This window comes from Antennarius striatus, chromosome 5 (genome assembly GCF_040054535.1).
Source record: "Antennarius striatus isolate MH-2024 chromosome 5, ASM4005453v1, whole genome shotgun sequence".
NCBI lineage: Eukaryota > Metazoa > Chordata > Actinopteri > Lophiiformes > Antennariidae > Antennarius > Antennarius striatus.
In genome coordinates, this window is record NC_090780.1 from 16,516,407 (window position 1) to 16,532,690 (window position 16,284).

The window sequence follows — 16,284 nt, forward strand, 5'->3', positions numbered from 1 at the left end:
ACTTCCACCATCATCTCATCATTACATGTCGTTACCGCTGCCAACAAGGGCTGGAGGAGGTTATTTAATCACCCTTATTTTACAGTTTGTTTGCATGATATCTCGAAAGATTGGATTTCAAAGCAAGAACATCTGTATTTCAACTGGGACCCAACAGATTTAAAATTCTATCAAACCAGCTATCTAATCACCATTGTGCACCTGTTCTAGGTCCATTATAATTCATATTTCTTTGAGTTGTTCCTCATTTTGACAGATGGACACCCTACTGTAATGCTGTTTGCAAAAGTAAAGACAACAACACAATTCTACGGAAATTATACATGGATGGATCACAGCAAATGTGACATCATGAAATGACCAATTACCATTTTAGCAGTACTTTTGTCACCCACCAATCTATTATTTTTCATGCATTAGATGACCATGTGTTAATTAAACGAAATCTGACTGTCGAAAAAAAAAAAAAAAGTAGCTCATTCCTTTGCAGATGTAATTTTCTGCTCATTCTTATTTTATTTTTTTTTGGAAAATTATAGAGGAATGTCCCAAAATAACAATCAACATGAAAGTAAGTGAACGAGACTGTTTCAGGATAAACGTGTGATGGAGGAAAGAGATAGAGCAGGAAGAGGGCCAGACAGGCAACATGAGAGACACGTGTTTTCATTTAACCCATTAGAAAACGTAAGGCTGCAGGAGAGGAATGGATTCACCTCCACCACAAAGCACTTTGTCAAATGAACTGAAGGGCATTAAAATAGAAAAGCAGGTTTTGTTATCCATTGTCTTTGTTCTTTGTTCTTGCATTATGTTGTCACTGAATATTGCCAGGAATATGTGACAGCGATAGAATTTATCAAACGCTCAAATCACAACTAGCCGTTACAACACCCCCTTACAAATGCTGAGGTGTGAAAACAAACAAGCAAATTTAGTCTTGTTGATTACTAAAACAACAAACATAAACTAATTTATTCATTGTTAAAAAATAATGAGCAGTAAGAGCTTCACTGCTGCACACACATGGAAACGATCTCTCACGCTCACAGAATCCCACATCACAGGGCCGGAAAAAAAGAGGCTACAGAGTGAAGTGTTGGGAGCACAGGGCCATGCCTAAATGAGTAAAATAGGGTGCAGAAAGGAGGGTAAGGGGGTGGAAGGAGCCAGGAGAGAAAGAACAGATGGAGAGATGGATGGAGAGGTGGGATGGCAGAATAGTAGAGGGCTGGGAGGGGACAAAAGTGTTTTTGCCAAAACCCAGTCCTGAGTGCACTCTTAGACAGAGAAGAGACAAGGAGGCCCAGTCTCTGCGATTTGGTAGGTGTGTGTTTGTATGGATGTAATGTAAATGCATGCATATGAATGTGTGTTTGTTGTATTTTTTAAATTAAACCTTACAATAGACAAATTAATACATAACTTTGAGCATATTTTGGTTCCCGAAATTAAGGAGTAAGTGGATTTTCCCACCAGGTTTGTGGAAGCACTAAGAACCATTCTGAATGAAAGCTGTGGTTCATGGTAGGGCTTTTGGTTTCTTTTTTTAATTTATCCTCTTTAGACTCCCTGAGGAATAAGACCCCTAAGAATGTACCTCTCTGCAGGCAGATACACTTCCAAACTAAAACAACTTCTAAATTTCCCAGTTTGGGATAAATAAAGTATATCTATCTATCTAAAGTCCATAGCAGCAGTGTTCTTTCTTTTCTGAATGTTGTTCTCTTTAAGTGTAAGAAGCTGTGTTTTCGCTTTTAGACGTCTTAGTTTCTTAATGTATATTTAACTTTGGGGTTTTTTTTATCTTTTTTGCAAATCATTTACCTCAAACTACACAACACGTTTAAGGGATCTAGTCTTCGCGGTGTCTTCAAAATGTTTAAAAATAAGAGTCATAGTTGCCTCTAATGCTGACAGTTTGTGAATCACTTCATATCTGTTGTGGCTTTATGACCTTGTGTCTCTGTCTTTGTCTCTGTTAGATAACAGTGAGGACTTGAATGACTGTGATGATGCGTACAGAGATTGTCTTCCTCTTGTCTACCTTGTGTGCACTCTCTACTTCACGTGAGCCGGATCCCTTGGGCTGGCTGTACCGGCGAAGCCCAGGACACCAATATGAATCCCTGCAGGCGGAAACCACAGGGTGGACATGTCCAGAGGAGTGCGACTGCCCCCCTTCCTTCCCCGTGGCCATGTACTGTGATGGGCGGGGCCTGACAGCCATGCCAAACATCCCCTCCCGTATGAAATACTTGTACCTCCAAAATAATGCCATCTCTGCCATTTCTGATTCAGCTCTGAGCAATGCAACCAATCTGGTGTGGCTCATGCTGCACCACAACCAGCTGACGTCTGACGCCATTGGTGAGAAGGTAAACCTGCTTATTGTTTTAGGATAAACGTTCAATAAATTGTATGTCCTGCATGATGAGTTGTCTGCGTTCATATTATCGACACATGATTTCAGTCCTGATCTCATCCTGTAGATGTAAATGAGTTGTTCATCCTCCACCACATTTTTCAGGCATTCCTGGGTTTGAACGGACTGCAGCGTTTATACCTCCAACACAACAGTCTGACTAGGATTCCTACAAGCCTCCCTCGCAGCCTGAGAGACCTGAGAATCAACCACAACAAAATAGAAAAGGTATCACCGTTTATAGTTTGATATTCATCCATCCATCCCACTCTGCCGTACATCTGAGACAATACATGTTAAAATGATAAATTCTGTTGTTCAGGTAACGCCTGATGACCTGGAGGGAATGGATGACCTCACTATGCTGTATCTCCATGACAACGCTGTGTCAGACCTGGGCAGATCTCTGGCACCACTGAAATCCCTCACAATGCTGGATCTCAGCAGCAACAAGTTGACAAAGGTAATCGTTTGTATTTCTTTAAAGTAGTCCCATTAAGTGCCTGAATGACCTCCAGTTCTCCCATTACCCTTCCAAGATCCCAGATGGACTTCCTGAACATGTGAACCAGCTCTACGTGGAGTACAACTCCATCGAATCGCTACCAGAGAACTTCCTGAGCCACTTCTCTCAGCTGCAGTACGTGAGGATGGCCCACAACCAGCTGATGGACCTGGGTGTCCCCACCAACACCTTTAATGTGACTGGGCTGGTGGAACTGGACCTGAGCTTCAATAAACTGGAGAGAATCCCCCCAGTCAGCACCTCACTACAGCATCTCTATCTGCAAGGCAATTACATTAAAGGTAATTTTTTTTGTTTTTTTCTCTTATTTAGAAAAGTTATTAAAGGTCTGAGAGAATCGTCTTCTCTCTCTTGATGTTTGCAGGTCAAATGTTAGTTAAATCTGATTAAATTCAATAGCAAAAATATTTTAGAAATACTATGGATCTCCTCAGCAGGGTTTTTCATTTCCCTTGATGTGCAAACAGTGACTCTTGTGTTTTTTAATCTAACGTTTACCCACCTCTCATTCATCCACACAGAGTTCACTCTGGGTAGTTTCTGCAGCACCATAGATCCGACCAGCTTCTCCAAACTGCGGACACTACGACTGGATGGAAACGAGATCACCCGCAAGGATATCCCTCCAGAGGCATACCAGTGTCTGCGCCTGGTTCCCACCATTGATATCTAACCGTGTATCGCCAGTGTGGTGCACTATTTGTGTGACATAAATTGATACTGACGCACAGCATAGGTGATGATATAACTGAAGTTCGCCAGCATATGTGTGCTGTAATACCCTCCTTAGATATAATGTCAGTGGTTGCCACTTTAATTTGTTTACATGGCAGTTATTGTCCTTTTGAAACAACAATAAAACATCAATCTACATGTAAACCTTTAATCATTATCAGTTTTTCAGTCAAACGTGGACAAATAGTCAGTAATGGTTTGCATTAAAAGCTAAATTAGCCCTTTGCCTCCATACAGTATGTAAGTATGTATCTGATCTGATTTGATTTTCCAGAAATGATCGTGCTGGGATTATTAATCTTCATTGATTTTTAGTCTTTATCTTCTAAATGTTTTAGGTTTGTCCTCCTACAAAACATATTGTCAATTATTCAGAAGGTTAGGGATGAATAAGAAGATGATATGAATTTTACTGCTTAAATCATTCAATGACAGTATGTTTCCTGCAGGACTGTAGTGAACTACATATACAGAGACCTTTGGGTTTATTATCTTGTTTGATTATGATCACTGTATGAATTGCATGGATTGTTTACTGACAAACAGTTTCTGTATACAAGCCTATTGTTGAATACATAAAACCTTTAAAAAGACCATTGCTTTTCTGAAGTTGACTACATCCTGTATATATAGTACACTGTTTTACTGTCTCAATGTGTGTGTCTGTGTGTGTGGATTTAATTCAGTGATTTTTATAGGATGAGAGCAGATTCAGGAGAAAAACAGAAGCACTCTATTATAGCAATAAATCTGACGTCTTTTGAATCAAGGCTATTTAAACAGTCTCTCATAGTATTAAGCACACATTTATGTGTTGAATCAAAGTTTAATTTGAAGGATATGAAAAGTTTTATGAGACTTCCGTTCAAAACACAGAGACGAAAGGCTTTTAACAGATAGCAGATCACCGGAGATGATGTCAGTAAGGCCCTGTCTCATACCAAGTTATAACCGAGGTGGAATGTGAACGCAGTTATGCAGGACGGGGGAACCTTCATCTGCCAAAGGATTCTCCGTTTATTCTGTTACTCTGTGTTCAATAAAAGGAACAGAAGGGAATAAAGCAAAACAGAAATAATCAAAATGAAATAATTACCGGTAAGTTAGTCTATTCTCTCTTTTGATGTTTGCAGGTCAAACACACACACCCTGTTAAGTAACCCAGTGCATGCAGAGAACACCTCTGGAGAGCAGATATAAGTTAATACGGACAATGAACAGGAAGAAACCAGGAAAAAAACCAAACAAATACCAAGCAAAATACCGATAAAACTCGAAAGCACTAGAAAATGTGTCACTCTGAAGAATACGGTAATAATGTAATACTGTGATATGAAAAAGACTCACATATTGTGTATACAAATTTTTCTCTCCAACCCATTCCACACTTTACTCTTTTTATTCCTATGGTCATTTCCTACTATGTCATTGTCAGCTGCCTCCATATTATCTTTGTCTTCATCAAACCATGCCTAACATCATTTAGTGTATTTTAATTTAGAGTATTTTAAGATGATCCATCCTGACTTTGTCGATATGTGCTTGTGTGTTTGTCTCATTCTCCTAGTGTGACCGGTGATGAACTCTTTGTGACACATTCAGCTGGAGGCTGTTGGGACAGTCAGACAGCCACTATTTTCTTATTTGTGGTCAGAATACAGTCATTAAAGCAAATGTCTATTATAGGTTTAAAGTGGATTGGTTGTGACATCACGTCACTGACCACAGCAGGGCTCAAGAACCAGCAGGCTTCACCTTGTACATTATGCACAGGCACAGTTAGGACACTGAGCAGAGATACCGCCGCATCATATCTATGTAACTAGTCAGAAGTCAGAGGTCAACTATTATTATATCACATTGTACTCACAGTCATACTGAGCTCAACCTAAGATGCACAAATCTGTTTGTGATGTCGTCCAGTATGGTGGTAATTCATACACACGTCAGACTAGGAATGCAAACATTAGAGACGATTTAGAGACGAGACAGACTGAACTGTTTTCTAGCTTCTCCTAACACAAAAATCTCTGATCACATCAAAATAATTTATACTGCTTATCGTACTGTATATACAGTATGTTTCAGTGTTGACTGATGGGTCATGTGACTCTTTTACACTAATCTCTTTGTCACCTGTTATGCTATCTCACATGGTTGTGGTCACATGATCACACTGTGATTATGAGTGACGCGGATGATGTCATTGACCAAAATGAGATCCATGATCAGTCATACCAGTTATTACAGGTGTGGCCCATATGAGTCTCTCTTTCTCTCTCTCTCTCTCTCTCTCTCTCTCTCTCTCTCTCTCTCTCTCTCTCTCTCTCTCTCTCTCTCTCTCTCTCTCTCTCTCTCTCTCTCACACACACACACACACACACACACACACACACACACACACACACACACACACACACACACACACACACACACACACATACACACACACACATTAAATGGTCATCACAGCTCATTTATAATGGAGCTGGAATTTTCTTTTAAAATGGAACTTCACAAACAATGTTGTGATTCAGAAAGCAGCCCGAAGCAGCTCTGTATCAGAGTGGGCAGATGTGGGTCACCAGTCACACAAGAGGAAACTTCTTTGACAAGTGTACTCACCCAACCAGCTCAGGAGTGTTTAGGCGAAGGTAGCAGCAGGTGATTGGTTGAAAACTTCACTGCCTTCTATGTCAGCAGGGGGGTGGGGTAAATTAAAACCTACCTGAATAAGACCTTCCTGAATTTCTTGTGCAGACCATCAATAAGCAGACAAGAGGACATGAGAGGATTTAAGTGGAGCAATTTGAAAGATTTGATTTTCAGCAACTCTGCTGTTGTCGGCCAGGTAGGATTGTAAAACCTGTTTGGCTGCATTTTAACTAGGAAGTTTAAAATAGTTACACCATGTTAGCAAGTCAATATCAGTTTATCCCACAGATTTAAGAGTAAATATATGAAGTGAATTGTGTTTTTAATGATTTTCTGCAGAGGCTTGAATGTGAAACAAGGTTTGACTTGAATGCATAGTTCGATTTGACTCAGTTGGGATAAGTTCCAGTAACACCTTTGACCTGCAAAGAGCGGAAGAAGCGCCGATAGACAAGAGTATTACAGTCATCTCATCTACGAGAAAAGGGATGGATGGATATAGTGGATTTATTGAAGCAAATCTTCTGTGAGTGATAAGAGAGCCAACATCTAAAGTGAGGCTCTTAAACCACCATAATCTGATCTTAATTTGACACAAGAGTTAAAATTAATTAGAAGTGACCAGTTTTATCGACGATCCACCACCTTCCTGGATGATGGTGTGAACAATGAGAAATCTTACCCTTGTTTTGATTGTATGATGAGTGTAAACTTGGTCAGCGGTGTCTCTTGACTTTCAGTGTTCGTAGCCACTTCAGATTTTCTCCTAATAGGAGTGATTATCAGTGAGATCAGCGGCAGTCGTGATTCTGTAGTGTTAGTATTTAAAAGATTAAACACTGGGATATTCTTCATTTTTCATCTACAACATGAGGTCATGGACGTTTTACATGTTTAACAATTTAACATTGAGAAACTTGAGCAGGACCCACATGTGGATGATGGCGACGAGAATCCTGAACGTGGGAACTGGGCCAACAAAAAAGAGTACATCCTCTCGACAATCGGTTACGCCGTTGGACTAGGAAATATCTGGAGGTTTCCTTATCTGGCCTATGAGAATGGAGGGGGTAAATATTTGTTGTCTTTTCCATCTGGGGGTGATTTTCAGATATTCTGATTGATAGCACCACTGTTAAATGGTGATTCTTGTGTCACCCGATCAGGTGCTTTCCTCATTCCTTACTTTTTGATGTTGGTGGTGACTGGAATTCCTCTCTTCTTCATGGAGAGTGCCTTCGGTCAGTTTTGCAGCCAAGGGCCAATTAATGTATGGAGGGCAGCACCAATAATGCAGGGTAAGACATAAAAAAAGGGTAGGCAAAGAATCTACTGGCTTCATCTCAAGATAACAACATGAAATACTAAGGATTTCCTTATTTCAGTTTAGCTTTTAGTCTTCTGATTTTCAAGTTATGAAGATGGATGGATGGATGGATGGATGGACGGTTGGATGGATAGAAAAATGGATGGATGGATGAATCCTTTGCTTTAGGACCAATTTAAAATTATTCACAGTTCAAGTTAAGCTTGGAGAATCACACACCAAGTCAATTTACTTTTTCATTTTGATTAAAACAAAAATGAATTTAAAGCTCAACAGAATTCCAGAATGAATACAATTTGTTATGTAGTCAAAACTTACCAATGAAAAATGCGTTTGAGGTGATAACTCGCACATTTTTAAACATATTGAAAATATCTGAAGAAGAAGAAGAACTGAACTGAAGAACTAAAAAAGTGAACTTTAAATAAAATTTCTGCTAAATTAAAGTCAGGTTTGGGATCTTGTTGCAACATGATTTAAAAGAATCAAAATAGACGTTGATAAAAAAAAAAACATTTAAAAAAAACATTTCTGATCCTCCTTCTGATGACGTCACTATCATGAAAAATATTTTTCAATATTTTTCAAAATATTTTAAAGCTGCATCAGACTGCATTTCCATCTCACTCTCTATCTTTGCAGGTGTTGGCGTTGCCATGGTTACAGTGACTCTAATAGTATCAGTTTACTATAATGTCATTATTGGCTACAGCCTATATTACATGTTCGCCTCATTCCAGTCTCCTCTGCCATGGACCAGCTGCCTCCCTTCAGCTGACAGTGGCTGCAACAACATGACTACAGGTGTTGAGACAATATTTTCATTTAATCTGCTGTCTGGTCACATCTTGTTGTTCTCTTGGGGTGGGGGTGACATAGATGTAAGAATTTGCAGGATGGTGAGATCTGAAGAAATGAAAGAAATGTAAAGTTTTACTTTTCTAGTGTTTTGCAACATAAGTGGGGTTTTAATGGCCAACTGGACTCAGGAAAACGGAACCTGTCCTTCTTCCGACATCATAACAGTTCCGGTGAACAGCCCAAGTGAACAGTACTGGGAGTAAGAATCACACACGTACATGTAAACACAATTCCGCATACACTGGTTAAACTGCTGTGGCTGTACCATTAGATGTCTCTCTCCTCAGTAACGTGGCTCTGCAGAGATCCAGTGGTCTTGATGAAACTGGACCAGTAGTTTGGCACCTTGCCCTCTGTCTGCTACTGAGCTCGATACTTGTTGCTGCAGCGCTTATTAAAGGCATCAAGTCCTCAGGCAAAGTAAGTTAACATCCACTTCACAACAATTTGTCCTTATCCAAATTTCAAACACAGAGCACAACATTTCAAGTTGTTAGCACAAATCATTCTTTCGTCTCTGATGAGTTTTCTGAACTCTGTCCACTCCTCTATGCAGCTCACAGTAACTTCTTTAGTTTGTGACACATTCAGATAATATGTGGGAATATGGGAATGGATGAAAATGAGGAAAGAGAGCACAGCAGAACATTACAGGAATGTGAACCAATTATTTTTGATAATTGTGAACTAAATGTTGGACAAACCGACCAATACTGGTCGTCATGCTGATCACTAAATACTCCTACTCCTGATGTTCCTGTCAGGCAGGAACGTGATTGTCTCGGTGGCTTCCTTAGACAACCTGTACCTCCAATCTAGTCTGGTCTTAGTAGGCCCTACCTGTTTGACCTGGCCCTCTGCTCTGTTGTCGTGCTGCCATGATCAGAATCTTCAGGCCATCAGTAGTTTCTTTTTGTGCAACACTCCCTCCACATCTTTAAGTTAACATCACCAGAAGATGGCTCCAGCTACATATTTAAGATATAAGTGAGAGTACTGTAGTAGTTCCATTTCCTCTCATGGCATCATTCAGCTAGTCCAGCTATTCTTTAGGAATGTTCCGAAGGGAAGCAAAACAGGCTTTAGATGAGAACTACGTGTGAATGCCTGATGTTGAGCAGAAAAGGAACAGAAATATGTATATTTCAACACATCAAACTTGTTTAGATATTTTTGTTTAGATATTTTTATAATTAAAGCCAGAATTTCCCCATTGGGGATCAATAAAGTTGACTTTCTTCTTCTTCTTCTTATCAGCAGCAGTGAAATATGTCAGTGTTTGTTACTTTTTTTCAAGTGTCGGCTGTTGTGGTTTCAGGTTGTGTATTTTACAGCGACCTTTCCTTATGTGGTGATCCTGATCCTGCTGATCAGAGGTTTAACACTAGATGGCGCTAGAGACGGGATAGAGTTCTACATCGGTTCCCAATCCAATTTGACCAAACTGACAGAAGCACAGGTTGGACGTCACTTTTTTTAAATCCCCTTGAAAAACAGAGAAACCTTGTTTTGATTGACTGTTTTTGTGTGTTTTTAGGTGTGGAAAGACGCAGCCACCCAGACCTTCTACTCCCTCTCTATTGGCTGGGGTGGAGTCATGACTCTTGCTTCCTATAATAACTTCCACAACAATGTGTTCAAGGACTCCTTTATTGTGTCGATTACTAATGCTGGTAAAGCTCAGCTATTCTCACAGCATTATTGAAATAATATTTATATGGTTAATATTTTCTCTGTTCCAATTTTTCGTCTTCTGCCAGGTACCAGTGTGGTTGCGGGGTTTGCTATATTTTCCATCCTGGGTCACATGGCTAAAATCTACAACATGCCAGTTGGAAAAGTAGTGAAGGAAGGTCAGACAGACATAACTCGAGAACACATGACATTAACATTTTGAATACCTGCTGGTGGTGTCTGATATCTTGTTTCTTTGCTGCTGTGCAGGGTTTGGCCTTGCATTCATTGCATATCCAGATGCTCTATCGAAGCTTCCCATTGCACCTCTGTGGTCCATTTTGTTTTTCTTCATGCTTCTTACTGTTGGTCTGGACTCTCAATTTGCTGGAATTGGTAAAATCTTCATTTGGTGTTCATTTTGGATAAACAAACCGTTGCTGTTGCATTATATTCACGGATCCTGAAACGTTTTACTTCCAGAGGTGATCATCACCTGCCTGCTTGATGCCTTCCCTAAAACCTTCAAATCCAAACGTGCTTCATTAACAATAGGAACCTGTTTTGCCCTCTACATCCTGGGCCTACCATGCGTCACAAGGGTAAATATGACTTAAAACATTTTATTTCACCTTGTTTTACTGATGTTTGATACTGCTCAATGTTTATGTATTTTTGAATACTGTATGTGTGTTTGAAACAGGCAGGAATATATTGGGTGACTATTATCGACCAGTTTGTTGCTACCTGGGTGCTGCTAGTTTTGGTTCTCTTGGAGATCATTGGTATCAGCTACATATATGGTGAATGACATAGTATGAGGTGTACAGTAAGTATACAGATGACAAGGGCCTTAAACCTCGCCTGAGTTCATGCTTGTGTTCATCTCATGCTTTCCAGGAGGAAACCGTTTTATTAAAGACATTGAGATGATGCTTGGAAATAAAAGTTTCATGTTCTGGCTGTGGTGGAGAGCATGTTGGTTTTTCCTCAGCCCCTGCATCCTAGTGGTGAGTATAAAATCCCCTGACATTGTATTAATCACTATGGGTTTTGAGCCGGCAAGAAAGTGGAGGTGACGTCCAAGATGCTTCTGCAAATTTAAATTTGACCGTCTCTCAGGCAGACCCACATCACCTTAGTTTGGATCATTTTTGATAAAACAAACAATGCATGCTGATTTCCAGGTGATCCTGATTTGGTCTCTGCTGACCTTCACACCACCATCCTATGGAAAAATCCAGTTCCCAGCCTGGGGATTGGCTCTTGGCTGGTGCATGGCCATATTTGTAGTCCTCTGGATACCTGTTATCGCAGCGTACAAACTGAAGAGATCAAGGGGAAACTTCTGGATGGTGTGTATCTTTTTTGACAGCATAGCCTGAGACTGTTTCCATTGAACTCAGTAGGACCATAATGTTAATGTCTTCACACAGCGCCTGAAGTCATTGTGCTCTCCAACTGAAGAATGGCATCCCTACTTGGACGTCCACCGAGGACAACGCTACTCTGAAGAACGCTGTCGCTACAGGGCGAAACATAAAAACACACCACAAGTCAATGTAAATGTAATTTCTAATTCATGGCTCTGATGTTTAGTTTTGTATATTTACCTAACATTTGTAAACACGTACTGAAAGTTAACTGGCTTTGAATGAATTCTGACCTCCAGGAAGCACTAAGTGTAAACAGTGAAGTGTGCTTTATTACTACCGTCAACATCATCATCATCCTTATCTGAACGACCACTTTTTTTGTCTGCTGTCCACCGTTTGCTGTTGGGACAGGCAACAAATGACAGAGTTGTGTGAGGTGTTTATAGCATATGGAGTTTGTGTAGGACAAAAAACCTGGAACAAAATAAAAAGATTTACATGTTACGAGAAATAGTTTAATTTAATGTGCACATCATAGAAGTTTTCGAACAGCTTTCAAGAATGAGGTAGTATTTCCTTTTGTTTTTTCATTGATCCATGGACATTTTATTTCATTCATTGACTTTCATTCAGAATCTTCAAATTTAATTAATTTCATAATCTTTTATTGGTAATAAATGTTTTGTATTGTGCTTATATTCAGTTAACTGCTCAGACATGCTGTCATAACTAAGGGCTTTCTTGATCTCTGATGCGAGATGAATTAATTTAAGCTGTTATACTGTAATTGAGTTAGTCATGAATCACAGAACAAGCAAACCGAGTCATTACTAACTGAAATCTTGTTAGCGCTCGTATATGTATTAAATTATGTTAAATTGATCAAATGTTACTGTGTACAAGCTTATCTCACATCTTCTGTTAAACCTTTTAAAGTCTGTCAATTTACATACGGTATATCCCTTTTCTCCAGGGTGACGTCTAAATTCATCACATGAGTAGTTTGACATTCCATAGGTCATAGAATTAGAATTAAAAAATCTTAAGGTTGTGTTCAAACATCATGAAAATACAGATCATTTTACCTCACATGTCATCGAAATTTGTCCTACTTGCCTCTTTCCTCATGCCTTACAGCATGACTCAGTGCATGACTCTTCAGCCTCCACACAGTCAGCATGTGACAAGATAAAACTACCTAGTACAGCACGAAGTTGTGTGCAGTGAATCATGAGAGTCAATATTTGGCAAAATTCTGCAAAAAGAATTTTTGGCACTAAAGTTCTGAAGTTGCCACATAACTGGGAAAGCAAACCTAGTAGTAGTTTCAGGTAGCGCTGTTGCAGTTCTGACACTGCTCTTGATCGAGCCTTTATGTGAGCTGGGTGGGATCCTTTTTACTTTCTATTGAGTACAGGAAGCAACTGCAGATCCCTGTCAGACACACACACACACACACACACACACACACACACACACACACACACACACACACACACACACACACACACACACACACACTTATCCTCATTCTTTCAATGACCACCTGTTGATTGCATGTCTTCCTTCGTGTCGAGCACACGTCTAATACATCATGCACTTGCACCACTAGGGGGAGCCAGCATCACATGGCGTCTCTAACCTCAAAAATCAAAATCATACTCAATATACACAGTCAGTCATCTTCAGATTACCACCGCTATATCCGCCGCAGCGGGTCACGGGGAGCCTATCTCGACAGCATAGGGCGTGAGGCGGGGGACACTCCGGGCACGACGCCAGTGCACCGCGGAGCCACACACAAAGACATACAACCATGCACACACACACTCATTCCTACGGGCAAGTTGGAACGGCCAACCTGAAGCGCTTGCTTTTGGAGGTGGGAGGAAGCCGGAGAACCCGGAGAGAACCCACGCAGACACGGGGAGAGCATGCGAACTCCGCACAGAGCGGGACTCGAACCCAGGTCCGCCGTGTTGTGAGGCGACAGCGCTAACCAGTATAGATAGATGGGACGGGGACGGGACGGGAACCTTACAAGCCAATGGCTTCTACCCGTCAACCCTTTTTTTTTTTTTTTTTTTTAACTTTTCGGATGTGGAAAGAAGAAAAATAATATAAAATAAAATAGATTATCCTGTCATAAAATTTCAAATTAATTTTTTTTCAAAAAACGTTTTGGAGAGATGTTTCATGCACTTTAGGATAATTTTGTAGGACGAAGTTTTACTGTATTTTAAGTGTTTCTGATATTCTGTAATTGTTGTTTGTATCAATTGAGTTAGGATAGTAAAAAACGTGTCCAAAATAAGTTCATAACTTCATGTGTAAACTTTTGTTATTAAAGTTATTTAGGTGGACATGCATGATATGTAAATAATTAGTTGTATTAGAGAGTATACATTAACAAAATTGTTAAAATAATTTAGTTTCTAAAGTTAAAATCTAGAACTAATGAAGATAGCACTCTTTTTTTCCTCTAGTTTCATTAAGGAAATAAAGAAAGCCACTACCGCTGAAGGAGCACTGTCCCTTGGAGCAAAAGCTGTAAAACTGGATTGGCTGTTGTTTTGGGTATAGAGAGCTATTCAATATTTACTTAACCTTACAATGCAGCAGTGAAATAATATTTGATTATGCCTAGGGGTTAGTTTTAGCCTGCAGAGGAAATTATTGTGTGATGTGTGTGAGACTGTACTTATCTGTGAATATGATAATAAAAATTTAGATATTGTAATGAGCTGGTGATTGTGCTCATTGTTTTTACTGTAGAACTTTTTGTGAAGAGAAAAATAGAGACTGACTGATGTTAACTGAAAACTTAAACTGAAGACTTAAACAGGTGAAACCTTTTCAAGCTGATGTGTTCTCTTTTACACCGGCAGCAGACCATAACAAACATGGATGATGTGAAAAATTTCTTTTCTTTTCTCGTGTAAAGGACTAAACTCTAGCAGCTAAAGATAACTCAAGTCAGTGATGCAGATGTAAAACAGGACATTACAATTTAATTTCTGATCATTACTGTAATGATAAGATCATTACTGTCAGTAATGAGACATTGATGCTGTAGAATTAATGACTATAATCATTGTCATTTGCAAACCTGACAAAAAACAGCACCTACTTGAACACTGAATGTATTTCTATCATGAATGTCACATGATGTAATTACACTGATTTTAGGATGTGCTATCAAATTACTTTGAAATTTGCACTTCTGAAATGTATTAATGTACACTGAAAAAATAGAGTTAAAAATCGGACAAATTTTATGACAATTATTATTTGGATTTTATATTTGAAAGCTGTATGAACATATTTAATCATTAATTAATGTATAAGACTTGTGTTCAGCTGTTGCTGTCTGAGCTGCAGCACTTAAATACAGATCAGCACAAATTTGAAACGTGCCATTTTAATCACATTCAAGTAAAACATAATGTGCGAAACTTTAGAAATACTGGATAAATCTCTCATTAAATTTAAATGATTCGCTTATTATAAGGTTAGAGTCAAAATAGTAATGTATCCTACATTCTGTAAAAGATAAGGTGGAGGCAATTTGTGAAAGGCAGAAACCCTCCTTATGCTGTCTACATTAATTGATTTACACTTCAGGGGGGGAAAAAAAGATGTGATTTAGGACATAGAGCCAAGTGTGATATTTTACGTTTGCGTCACATAGCTTTTTCGAAAACAAGGTGACTGATCTCAGTCTTAGCTCTGAGAGTAAGAAGTTCCACAGAACAAAACTCACAATTTGAAAACAAAGTCTGGGGGATTTTGTCTTTTAGGTAGCTGCTAGATGATGGATGGGGCTGATGTGACAAAAAGCACAATTTTTACATACACTGGACTAATAGCATTCCATGATAAATTCTTCATTCTAATAGATATGTGATGAAAACGTTGCACTTTGGACCTCACTACATTTTTCTGACAGATTCTGGTTTCTTTTCCGTTCAAACTTTTATGGTGAAATTTAGGAACCATGTGAACGTCATGTTATGTTTTACAATGAAATTAATATTAACTTAAACGTAAAGCAAACCGGTGTACTGATCTGTTTGCTTTACTGAGAGAATGTGAACAGATACTGCTTTATGTTGTTTAATTTGCCCGTTGGCTAATGAAACACTAGTTGGTGCTGCACCAATAATAAACAGTGACATTTACTGTGTCACGGTTTGGCGTGGCAGTTCTGGTGTGTGACAGTGAGAGGACGGGCTGGTGGGTGGCGCCACAGGTCTACACCTGAGACTCATCCACATCCCCGTTCTGATCGTTCACACCTGAACTTCATTGGGGTTATCATGATGAGGCTTTTTAGGCCTAGCTCAATGAGAGCTAGGCGCTGGTTCGTTTTCTCTTGTTTAGTTCCTGGAAGTCTGTTATGTTTCTTGCCTGTCTGGAGAATTATTTGAGTCTTGAATAAATCATGGAAGAAAGATTTGCCTTTGGTGTCCTGCCTTTGGGTCCATATCCCGCCATACGTGACATACTGTGGTTTCTAATTGTCCATTTTAAACAAAAAATATAAGATGATATATAGAATTTAAATTACTTGCTAGTACAAATAATTCCATGAAATCCAATGAGAAGACATTTAACTGACTAACTGCTTAGCTAAATTACTCAGTAAGCCTATGCCGTAAAACCTGTTTCTCTGGCAGGAAGTTTGTTCATGTGAATCTCTTTT

The 16,284-nt window shown here is 39.3% G+C and overlaps 2 protein-coding genes across 3 annotated transcripts; both read left to right on the plus strand.

The window, feature by feature from the left end:
• The first annotated feature begins 1,217 nt into the window (after positions 1 to 1,217).
• Positions 1,218 to 4,264, plus strand: fmoda (fibromodulin a). 2 transcript variants are annotated; one of them, XM_068315899.1, is made up of 7 exons: positions 1,250 to 1,323; positions 1,480 to 1,527; positions 1,986 to 2,378; positions 2,531 to 2,653; positions 2,748 to 2,888; positions 2,965 to 3,232; positions 3,473 to 4,264. In XM_068315899.1, exons 3-7 carry the CDS (start codon positions 2,004 to 2,006, stop codon positions 3,622 to 3,624), a joined length of 1,059 nt encoding a protein of 352 aa, XP_068172000.1. In that variant the 5' UTR covers positions 1,250 to 1,323; positions 1,480 to 1,527; positions 1,986 to 2,003; the 3' UTR covers positions 3,625 to 4,264. The 2 variants fall into 2 exon arrangements, with proteins under 2 accessions (XP_068171999.1, XP_068172000.1); XM_068315898.1 differs by lacking the exon at positions 1,480 to 1,527 and having other exon boundaries at positions 1,218 to 1,323.
• Positions 4,265 to 6,409: 2,145 nt separating this feature from the next.
• On the plus strand, positions 6,410 to 12,648 carry LOC137595316 (sodium- and chloride-dependent neutral and basic amino acid transporter B(0+)-like). Its single transcript, XM_068315333.1, has 15 exons — positions 6,410 to 6,537; positions 7,267 to 7,411; positions 7,508 to 7,639; positions 8,311 to 8,472; positions 8,614 to 8,728; positions 8,817 to 8,949; positions 9,848 to 9,988; positions 10,067 to 10,202; positions 10,290 to 10,382; positions 10,474 to 10,599; positions 10,687 to 10,805; positions 10,907 to 11,006; positions 11,104 to 11,213; positions 11,391 to 11,558; positions 11,640 to 12,648. The coding sequence occupies exons 1-15, from the start codon at positions 6,472 to 6,474 to the stop codon at positions 11,793 to 11,795; spliced, it is 1,902 nt and encodes a 633-aa protein (XP_068171434.1). The 5' UTR covers positions 6,410 to 6,471; the 3' UTR covers positions 11,796 to 12,648.
• The last annotated feature ends 3,636 nt before the right edge of the window (positions 12,649 to 16,284 follow it).